We start from the raw sequence: 12,375 nt of genomic DNA on the forward strand, positions 1-12,375 counted from the left end.
TGTCTTAAAAAGCTTTTTCAATCTGTCACGAGTCTGCTAAAGCAAAACTTAGGGTGTTAGCTGTTTTAAGTTTTAGTTTTATTATTATATAATGCCGCTTTTCATTCGAGAAATTTGGGTTGCGAATACACCCCTCTATTAAATATTCTTGGCATATCGTCGCCGATGACATATAATAACTTGTTTTTCACACTGAACTTATAATTCCACACAAAACAAAAAGCAATTATCGTCTTCTTCGTGGAACAATTTATGCATATGCCGAAAAAAATTTTGTGATTAAAGGAGAATAAACACCGACGTGCAAATGTTTACTAAAAAACATATCAAACTGACGAAAATAATCGACGATTTTATCAAGATGCGATCGCGAACGTTATTAGCGATTTTTCAGTTTTCAAAAATATCAGAAGGGAGGTTCGACCTCGAATTTATTAATATGTTTGTCAAGTGTCAAATTTACAGCCATAATATATAAATTATCTGTGAAATTTAGATTTATTCATGGCTTGTATTAACCCTATTAAAAAAGTTTAGCATTGAAATTGAGTAAAGTAATTTTAACTAAGTAAGGAATATTAATTGGTAAGTAACAATTTTAAAATTTATTATGGGGATCCGTGAATAATAGTCATCCTGTTCAGGGGCTCCGTAACACCAAAAGTTTGAGAACCCCTGATTTAGGGGATAAACAAATTATAGATGTTGTTATACATTAGAATAAATAAATTAAAGTCCAAGTGAGAGTAAAATGTTGTAATATTATAATTTAAATCATCAAACTAAGCAACAAACCCTCCCATTTGCCCCCCTCTGACACGCTACTGAACGCAAGTGAAGGATAATAATTTAGTTCCATATACAAATGTCATTTTCAATGATACATTTATTCGAGGTTGCTGTATTTCAGTAAACTTTGAATTAATTGTCGCGAAAGCATGATGAAATGTACTGAAAAATATGTAAAATAATATTATTGGGTATGATAAATTTTAACGTATTCGATTGTATAAAAAAAAACAGAGATAAAACTTAGTTTGCCGAAATGATCGACAGAAAGGTTGGGAGGGGGGGGGGGGGAGGGGCGTGGTGGTGTTCCCATATTTGGTTTATTTGTAAAGGTGTTCCCATATTTTTTTTTATAAAAAATTGGCCTTCTAGCGACACCATCCATTTCTAGGCCCTAAAAATTTAATATCGTTTGGCCCATCATTTGCGGAGAAAATCGATTTTTTTTTGCTAGCAACAACAACAATATAGCAAAACGATTCATATATTCCCAGTTTGTGTACAGAAAGTAAGTAATTTAAGTACAATTCTAGCTTTCTGATATTTATCAAAGCGCTCTCAAAATCAAAATTCACGAGCGTGGATATCGGACAGATTGTAATAAGTTGATTTTTAATTTATTCATTTGAATATCTATTATTTCCTTTATATAATATAACATTTTTCATTCTATTCCTACCTAGCTTCGGCAAACTTGCATTCGAAAATACCAAGTATCTGTACATATACATTTGACAACTATACAGACTTTTACAATTGAAACGCGCAACATTTTCGTTATCGTATTTATTACGAAAACCTGACAAATAAATACATTCATCCCCGTCCGTATCAGAGTGTCAAGCGTTTTGCAGGGTTTTCCCGCTCACTCAAGACGAAAAAAGGGCGCACCAGAAGTGTGTGTACCAATATGGAGGTAACTAATTTTGTTCGCCTATTTTACATCAATTTGTGTAAAGGGACTGAAACCTATGGGTAGGCTGTATAATTATTCACTTGGCTAACACAGACAGACCTGAACTCGTAATAGAACTAAAAAAAAAAAACTGGAATAAAATATGGCCTAAACCTAACCTGGTGCACATGCTACGGGAGTATCGAAAAAATATCTTCCGAAAGTATCGCTGCGAACAATCACATTGATTGCCCGCTCATTAATTTATATTACGTAAGTTTTCTGTATCTTGGACGCCAACTGAATTAGGTTGGCGAGACACCTAATTGGTAATAGATATACATTGCCATTTAATTGAAGTACAGACGATAAGTTTATGCGCCGAGTCCTTCTGTGCAGTTATATTTAGAAGTAAATGCGCAAGTGTCTACCGGTGTACAATGAATAAGAATTTATTTATTCGCGGAGGCTGCTGTCGGAAAGACTTTAATATTACACCAATCAGAAATGTAAAGGACTATTAAATAATAAATAAAATACATGCATTTGATTTCGCATATATCGGGAATGTATATATATATGAAATTTCAGACAGATTGTTGCATTTTAAGTTGATAGGAGAAGAAATGCATATTATTGGTGTCATACGTGATATTCCGCATAGTTCTATAGTCTATTGGATATTGAAAAAAAAATAAGCCCATAGGAAGTGATCGGCCAATTAACTATGAAAACGTTTGTCATCTGTGCAAATCTATTATTACAACTGATTATTTGAATGATTTCAAGAAAAATTGTTTATGAATAACTTCTCGTCATACAACTAAGTCATGCAATTTATTACTCGACAGGACAAAGCCTTGGTGCGAATGGGTCTCAGAAGAAACGCGCGGAACTACAGGTTTCACTTCGGATAGGATTTACATATTTAACGCGGAGAGATGATAGCCGATAGGACGGCTAAATTATATGGCGTCCATGTCGGGTATGGAACTAGTTAGCCAATTATTAGTTTTCAGAAGAATGTACTTGATTGTGGCGAAAGCCGTAACCGACCAACTGTTACGTTAATCACCCTACGGTGGCGTGGAGTCCAACAATCCTCTCGCCCAATATTATCCCCGCATAAGATTTGAACCTGCGAACCCACGCAGAGCGTATTCCTAACACTTAGCACGATGTGCCACACCGCCGAGCCACTTCAACGAAAATAGACAGCATTTTTTTAGATGCATATTTACTTTGAGCAAAGCCATAGACAAACAGCCTTACTAACACAAACATATAACATTTGTTTGTTGCAAGTGATCGACGTCAATGTATCGGGTATTGGTCTCGGCAACGTCGGCAATTTTTTCGGTATCGGCCACCGACTGTATTTAAATTGAAATAAATTAGAAAAGAGAACCAATTTCATTTTACTTTTTTTCGGTATTTAAAGCCATGGACGACAATTTTCGGCGTCAATCCGAGCCGGGGTTTACTTTTTGAAAGACTAACAGTTGTAGTTTCTCTCGTAGTCGAAATTGCAAAATTCTAAAAGTGGAGTCAGAGTCGAGATCTAAAACATATTGCACAATAAAGTCTTTGCCGTGTATATTTTATTACATCGGAGGGCAAGAACCGGTGTCATTTCACCGGAGTGTGGAACATAATTTTATTCTGTAAATTACGAGTCGAATACTAATTATCATCGTCCTCGTGATACTAAACATAAGTCGAGGAAAATTCTTGATTTAGGGAGAAAGATGTTTACGACCTAAATAACCTGTCACGCTGACGGAAAACATTCGGCGATTTTCACAAAATGCAATTGCACGTATGTTGATATCGGCAATAGCCCGGCGCTCATGATGTACACACAAATGCGGCAACTTCAGAGATGATAATCACAGCGTTAATATTCCAGATTCACAGCGCGATAACGCTGATTCATTTAAACTGACATGACGAAGAGGCGCCCCAAAGTATTTTATGGTTCAAATTGAATAATAAGCCGACCCGGGGAAACACGGTATATCATTTCTCCGACTTCTTGCCTCGCCTAAAACTATTTATTTTTATAAGGAAATTGTTTAAGGCAAGGTCATGCACTCAGAAATATAGGAGATTGATCTCTAAGCGACGTAACGGGCCACCATCAAGCTGACAAGAGCTACTGTGGCAATAAATCAGGGGTGTGCAACCTGCGCCCACAAGGAAAAAATTGTGCGGCCCGCGGAATAGTGCCAATGACGTTAAGTTGCATTAACAGCTAACTTGTACGAAGCGAATAACGCATGTCGTAAGATCAATAACCAAAATTTTTGTGTTTACATCTACTAGAAAACCTGTGTGTAATAAAAGTGCGGCCCGCCGTTTCATCCAGTTATTTGTATCTGCCCTCCTGTATAAAGATTGCACAACCCTGCAATAAATTATTTTATTGTATAATTGCGCGTTGACAATTACGGCACCAATTTAATGTCTATCAATTATTTACAACAAAGAAAAATGTTTTTTTTTTCAGAATATGTATTAGTTTACTCACCCTGGATTTCGACCATTGTGCTTTATGATTACTTGTATATTCTATCGCAACTCTGCAGTTTTTTCACTTCTTGTGCTTGTTACAATTCTTATTTCATTGGAGTTTTTTTTATTTCATTTTAGTTTGATCACTAATCTAGGTTTTATATAAATAAAAACATATAAAACAAAAAATAAGTTAAATTTTACAGTAATTTTACAATTTCTCATATTTCGGAATTAAACCCCCTATCGATATCCTCATTCGGATGTTATAAACTGGGTACGTAATGCTAAACGAGAAGATTTTAGTAGCTCTTTGCGTATCGATGGCTGCTTGCGCTGAGTTTTATTCCGCGTGGAAACTCTTGGTGAATTTCTAAACAGTAATACAAATATGTAGCGTGAAATATCCCATATTTCAGGTTCAAAACCCGTGCCGACCTTCTCATTTAGGTGTTATTAATTGAATATACGATGTGAAAAACGTGGAAACATCGCTTGGAGAATTTCTATAATATACGCTCAATATACAGTATTCTTACTATTTTATAGCGTAAACCGTAAGATATCCCTTATCGAGGGTTCAAAACCGAGCCGTCCTCAACATTTGAGCGCTGTGAATTGTGTAGTTACTGCTGAACAGCCGTTCCATAATTGTAGCTATTTACATATCAGTGAGGTGCTTGCGCAGAGCCACCTCAACCAAGGTGTTATAAATGGGATAGGTAATGCTGGACAAAAACATGGTGGTCCTTACAAAATCGCAAATTTCAACATTTTTACGTCGTCGGCCTGCATTTATGTGTAACACTGTTTTCAGTTTCATTATTCCTCTTCGCATATCAGTGACTGTTCGCGTATCAGTGACTGCAGTGAGCTCCGTTGGGTATGACAAGCGTGTAAACGCATAGAAAGTAAACTTCGAAGTGTATCTGAGTGTTAATTTAGCGTAATATTACCAACTGAACTTAAAGTGTACTTCTTTGGATAGGTTAAGATTATTCGGTGCTGTCCTGCCACACCACTAATTTTCTGATCTGTCCCCTTTCATTCTGTTCATCAGCTAATTCAGAATTTCCCAAACTTTCTGGGCCGCGGAGCCCTATTTGTTAATCTTAGTTTTGACGCACAATTTATCTATTCTCGGAGCGATTTTGTCGAGCAAACTCTTAGATTCGACTCTATTACGGTACGTCTCTACCAGTATTTTGTCATCATATTGGTAAGCGCTGAAATTGCTGCCATGTAGGTTATTGCAAAAGTCAATCAAATTTTAATTGCATTTTTTGACAGCAATGGATATTCGCCCGCAACGTGCAACAAAAAATATGCAATGGCTTTTTGAGTGAAATCAATCATTACAGATCGACCAGGCTCTTTACATATTGTTGCGGACCAACGATCCCATCACCCATATAGGGGGTGAACACCCCTCCTAAAATTACAGGTGTGATACTACACTGTAATTCCTAACTCAAGTATAATTAAATTTAATTATATAAAATACAGGGAGTCCTCGACTTACGACGTTGTTCCGTTCTTGAGAAGCGGTGTAACCCGAATTTTAGTGTAAGTCGGAACATTATACTGTACAGTACATAAATTACTCTATACATATCGTACTGTATTGTAAAGTATGGTACGGTAATAAAATGTACAAATAATGCAAAAAGTACGATGTAAATGAGGAAAACCAATGAGCCCAAAGCACTGATTTTCTTGATCACAATTATCCAGTTTAAGGGCTTTGGTATTATAGTATAGAATTCTATTTTATTTTGGAAGTGCGTTCGTAACCTCGAAACAGCGTAAGTCGCGACCATCGTAACCCGAGGACTCCCTGTATAGAAAATTATTAACCACCCCCAAATTTCGAACCCCCTCCCCCCTAAAATGAAAAGCTGGGGAACATACTGTTGCGGACCTCCTGTGCAATCATCACGGGATCCCAGAGCTAAGTTATAAAAGTATTAAGGAACATATCATAAACAGTTAAAAATCTAGCATTTCCGTATTTGAGTCGCCAAGCCTATATTTTTTATTCGGCATTTTCGCATCTTGACTTCGGGCAAGACTTCTAACATGCAACCCTGATGCGTAATAATCTACTTTTCGATGCCACGCTCATTCACGTTGCTTGCTCCAAATTAGGCCCTGTACATTCAATGAAAGTCGGTGGGGGGGGGGGGGGGCATTAAGTTTATTAATACTCACTAATTACACATCACAGCATGTATAAGTCGAGAGCGGTAAAAATAGGTGGCATTAAGGTGATTCAAATGTCAAAACAAGCTTTTTTTTCATTTTTCAAATTCTTTAAATTTCGTCGTAAACTGAATTATCGCATCACTCGTAATTTATTTGGCTTTTTCTTAGTAAGAAGAATATTGCTTCATAAATGATTTTCCAAGAGTTTTAATGGTCACTGAGTACATGTTGCGGCTCCGAGTAGGTTTGAGTTTGACGAAAAGGGTGCCAAATGGTTCTTTCAAAGCTAAAAGTTGCCGACCAGTGCACTAGGGCTAGGCCATCGCGAGCACATATTACTGCTGAGTGTGGACTTCAAGAGACTCGAATAATTTCATTTGGACGTAGTCTTTTTTTATCCTAGAACATACCGGAAGCCGTAGGCATAACTTTCATTCGAGTATCGTATTACACTAAAAAGGAGTAGCTTCCTGAAATACTTATGATAGCCAGCGCAAGGTCATATTGTCACTTTAAAATATATGCTCCGCATCTGCTTGGTTATTAAGCCAAAATAGACACTTTGAACCATCCATAAAAACTTATACCTACCAATCTAATGCAGCAACCATAGACTTACGTTACGTGTAACAAAATTATAATACCGGTATTTGATTTATTCTTATTAAAAAACAAGCCTAATTCTCATTCGTTTATTTTGTTTTTAAATACGGCATAATACTACGCAGGTGGTGTGGTTTTCAAATCTCTGGGTTTACTAAACACTCAACCCTACGCTTTTACATCCGAAACATCATAAAAACACATAATGTACAAGTAAAAATACTTCAACGTAGGCACGCTGCCACCTGCTAAGCTCTATATTTTGTAAATTCCTTAAATTGTGAATCACAATACACATTTTGGTTTTTCATTGTTTGCGCAACAATTTAAGCGTTGTACCATGTCGGTTACCAGCTTGCCAGACAAGAGGTCTGTGTGGCTAGTAGACAATTCTTTGAAGATTTTAGTACTCATTATTGAAAAATAAACATGATTAAACCTATTCAAGAACCACTTAGGAAAATAATGAGATCTTCATTTTTCTTTTGTGTTTCTCCGGTAACGGCAGCACGCTTCGATACCATTGTAGCAACGAAATGTAACCAGATATCTGCTCCTCCCGATATATTCATAACGCCCTATTCATTTACTCGGAGAGTCGCGTTGGGTATATTATTCTTTCTACATTTCGCATGTTAGGAATATGTCCTGTATTAAGCATGGAACGAGAGAGATATGTGATGGTAATGATAAATCGAGATAAATGAACATTTGGCTTCTACTGTACAATTGATGCGCGCACAGTCGCGAAAAGGTACTCCCGTAGTGTGTGTACCAGGTTAGGCCATAAATCCCTATTTTAGTTCTATTACGAGTTCATGGCTGTCTGTGTTAGCCAAGTGAACCCCAGCCCATTGGTTTCAGTTCCTTTACACAACTTGATGTAAAGGAGGCAAAATTACTTACTTCCATATTGGTACACACACTTCTGGACCGCCCGCGAAAACAATAAAGTAACGAACAATACGCTGAAGAATCAGGAAAAAATTAAAATCGTATGCGAGATTTTGAGATATAGTGAGCGTCGTTGCTTTCTTTACAAAACAGAAGTATAAAATAAAAACGCTCGAGTAAAAGTAGTAAATTCTGGAAGTATTGGGGTATCTTCCAAATTTGTTGCGTTTTTTTTTTAAGAAAATTGACTTCAACTTCTTTTTTGAATTCGGACCCAAAATTGCTAGCATTCGGAATTGGCAATTTGGAAATGTAATTGGGGTCACAATCTCCTGTCGTGTATTTTCGGATTTATATAGTATTTTCTCAATCTTGACGCGATTTCTGTGATGAACAGTATTGAAAACTTGCACTTCTTATTAAAAGAAATCTATGGATAAGTGAATAATAAATATGTTACACTTTAAGTGGTTCGGAGCATAAATGTGAGTCAATGGAATGTGATTTTCATATTTATAACGTCAAGCTGGGGTGACCATATAATAAAACCACGGCCTATAAAACGTTATTAGTCAACCAGGTGTATCCTGAGCGCTACCAAGATCAGAAGGGATACAAACAATGTGAAAAGGTCCCATTTCCTCTATCAAGTATTTTATGCGCTCATTCTAAATTAATTCATTAGCTCCAAATATTAGTTTCGGATGAAACAACGCATCATTTTATGCTCTAAAGATAAATCAATACAGTTTCCTATTTTTCCCATATTTTTCCTCGTGCAAAAACCAATATACATGCGATACGAAGGAATAAATGAAATACATTCAACAAAACTATAGAAACGGACATCGAGTCATAGCAATTAATGAGGATCGCGATCACCCAATCAGCGATACATTAATTAGCAAATAGAGCGAAGCAGCGGCTCAATATGAAATCTTAATTATTGTTTTTAAATAACTTTTCAACGACTCCTTTCATCTCCCGGTACTAAAAATTTGTAATCTAGACTAGGGCTTCCCAAACTTTTGAGCTTGCGGTTCCTTTTATTATATAACTTTATTCGCGGCCCCTGTCCACGTTAATAATATAATGCTAAACAGTTCGAAATATGCATTTTTGATGTTTTATTGGCACAGCTAATTCTCAACTTTTATTAGGCCTACTCAATAACAAAAACAAGCATATTTATTCAGATTAACGTTACTCAATTATTCAGTGTAATGGGGGCGAATGCTTTTTGCTGCATAGCAAGTCCAACCTAGGCTCAATGTATGTTTATGCAGTCCTAGATGATGAATAATGATGTCTGGCCACCGACGGCATGGTCTTTATCTCGAATTGTTCACTCTTATTGATCAAACTTAGCATAAGGAAGCGGTTTCTGTGACGCCAAATTATCAGGGAAAAACTCATGGCGCACCTACACGGAAAATATGCTGCCTTAAAACAAAAACAATTTTGTCATCGTTAATATGTACTTGATGTCTTTTGAGGTTTGTAAACATGTAGGCCTGAGGAATGAAGGCAAAAGGTTATCGTTTCTTTCTTATCTCTGTTGGGTTTTTCTTTAAAATGCTAAAAAATTACTCATGTTTAATAAAATCGGTTCAGCAAATGAATAAACCGCAGCCTACAAAATTGCAGAATGTATTGTAGGGTTTACCTCTTATAACAATATACCCTACGGAACAGAAAGTAAACAACGTAGAACGGTAAAATGAATTTGATTCATATACACATCATTTGCAACAATAAGAAACAATAAAACATTTAGAATTATTATAATATGTGATATGTTTCGGGGCGCACTCAGCAAATCGCCTTCGGAAACCGCTAACGTAACGATTAAAGCCGTCATTGTTATGCAAGCACACACAAATCGGGTCTTACGGTCAGAATATGCATTGTCATGAAAGCGCGATGATTCTACCGTGTTTCCCCGAGGATAAGATCAAGCCTGAATTTTAAAAAGAATTATATATAATATGAGCGCTCGCCTTTAAAAAAGACTTAGTCGATAGCGCATCTTTTTGTTTAGTTAATCCCGTGGAAGTGCGTCGTTTCAATTTTGCTGGGACGTCGCAAAATTTCGTGATTCTTGAACCTTCCAATCAACCCATATCTTCTACTTTTACTGAAAAAAAGTAGATTAAATCGATCTTACCTGTGATGGTGCTATAATAAAAAAGTTTAATTCTGAAAGTTCGGTTTTCCGTAGATAAAAATTATTTTTCCTTGGTTCAAAAAGCGATGCGCACGCCCACCTGCTTTGCGATTTCGTTTTTATATAAAGCAGACTTTTCTACCAAGGCGCATTAAATGCGATTTCACTGACTGTCGTTAAGTTTTATTTGTCCGTTCATATAAAACTCATTGCAAAAAAAGTCTTTTATTAAAATGTATCAATACGTATTTTCTAGGGATGGGACGAGTCCGCCATTACAGAGATTCGACGAATCCGAGTAATAGACTGAAGACTCGAATCGAATCCTCCGAGTCCGTGACGTCACAATGTAAAAGCAGAAAAACACGTTTTTGACCAAGCTACAGCATCGTGCGCCCACATACATACGTCGTAGCTCATTTGCCTAATGGTTCTGCAGATAGCTGTTGAATCATTTTAAAAATATATTTTCTTTCTTTTTTGGCGGCCATAATACGAACGTAAACGTGGGCTTTTGTGCGCCTTGGCTGTGAACTGGATTTCCAGCCCACCACCTTGTGTCATTTCCGGGCGGCTATTCAGACATTTTTATATGTCAATATGAAAAATAAAAAGCTTTTGACTACAATGCTTTCCTATAATTCCAGATATTTCTAGCCGTAAATTTACTATGTCACGTGCGCAAATGGTAGAGAAATGCCTCGTCGTCAATACAATGTCTTCTACATCTTCTTGCAATTTAGTAGTTCATGTAAACGTTTTGAAACTCCCCACGCTTTCCATCGCTCCCGTTTTAGAGAAAGGATTGCACGTAATAAACTCGATTTAAAAGAGGTATTGATGAGATTCCCCACTGGGTTGATCGGGAGCATGTTTCATTTTTACGCGAATCAAAAACTCAAAAATATTTCGCTAACACATATTTTATTGTGTCACATGTATACCGAAAAGGATAGATAGTTTGAAAGCGACTGGCGCAACATTATTATTATCAGCGATCAATAGTTTTTAACCTACGGTATATTATCTGGATATCTGTCGTGGTCTTTATAAGGAGTGTTTATATTATAATACACACGAGGGATATTGTTACAGATCTAACCTTGAATTTTACCTAGTTAAGGTATGTAGTGAGATTTATAGAGGCAAAAGTACAAATATAGGCGTAAATTAGTAAAAACAGAATTGCGGTAAAAATGACGTGGACTTGAAATCGAATCCGAGTCTATAAAATGTGTGGATTCCACTCGAATCTGAGTCCGGATCCGAATCCCGGGCCATCCCTAGTATTTTCACGAGGAGTCGCAACTTGAGCATATTTTGGAAGGCGTCACAATACAATGAAGATCGAGAACCACTGAGTCCTAGTCGATAGCAAAAAATATTTTCTACTTTTTAAATGATTAATAATCTGTATTTAGCAGTTATTTTGAATAAAGACGTGCTATTTATAAGTAAATGAAAATCGGTATTCATATTTTGTATAATAAAAAATCTCGGTATTCTCTATCCCAAAAATAAGCCCTAGTGTTATTTTCGAAAGAAAATTGAAGACAGTATCTTATTTTGGGGGAAACACGGTATTATGATGATGTATTCACTCGGAATCGTGAAATGTTTGTTTTACACTATTTTCAATAATTGTATTTCGAATCAAGAGTCTGAAAAAGTACAATAGATTTATATTGTATTTCGTGTAAAATTGGTGTTCTCTTTGCGGCCCCTAAAATTCGTTTCGGAGCCCCTTTCAGGGCCGCGGCCCCTTGTTTGGGAAGCCCTGATCTAGACCTTGTGGATTGGTCCACTTCATGTCGAACAAGAGAACAATGTTCAAATATATGGTCACGAATATCAATAAATGTTTCCCCGAGCATCGTTTTCCCTGTTTATTGCCGTAACAATGACCAATCAGCAATAGGCCAACAACATCGTAACAACAGGAATTTATGCGGCCGCTCAGACCATTCTTTGGCTCAGACAGATATTCAGGCAGAGTTGTAAGTATTGCCTCGTTTTCGTGTATTTGCGTGTTATTTGTCAGTGTTTACGTGTGTTCCCCCAAAAATAGTTGTAAATCAAACAACTTAATGGTTGCTATCATGCCTTCCGACGACATTTAGTTTAGTTGCATAAATTTATAAGGACCAGTTTGTAGGCGCTAACCCCCAAAACACTCTTAAAATGAGCGTTTGGAATTTTGCAATAGTAAAGTATAAGGAGAGTTTTTCAGGGGTCAAAGGTCGGGGAAACGTCCATCACTAATATGGCTGCCAAATGTAAGAACGGTGCCGAATATCACATGAGCTTG

At 36.7% G+C, this 12,375-nt stretch overlaps 1 protein-coding gene across 1 annotated transcript in view; it reads right to left on the reverse strand.

Moving 5' to 3' along the window:
- LOC120339002 (sperm microtubule associated protein 2-like) overlaps positions 1-4,351 on the reverse strand; it is a 30,631-nt gene extending 26,280 nt beyond the window's left edge. Inside the window, exon 1 of the mRNA XM_039407036.2 lies at positions 4,215-4,351. Coding sequence (XP_039262970.2) covers positions 4,215-4,230 — 16 coding nt within the window. The 5' untranslated portion in view covers positions 4,231-4,351. The remainder of the gene's footprint in view (positions 1-4,214) is intronic.
- Positions 4,352-12,375: the final 8,024 nt, after the last annotated feature.

Source organism: Styela clava, chromosome 9 (genome assembly GCF_964204865.1).
Source record: "Styela clava chromosome 9, kaStyClav1.hap1.2, whole genome shotgun sequence".
In the NCBI taxonomy this organism is placed as follows: domain Eukaryota; kingdom Metazoa; phylum Chordata; class Ascidiacea; order Stolidobranchia; family Styelidae; genus Styela; species Styela clava.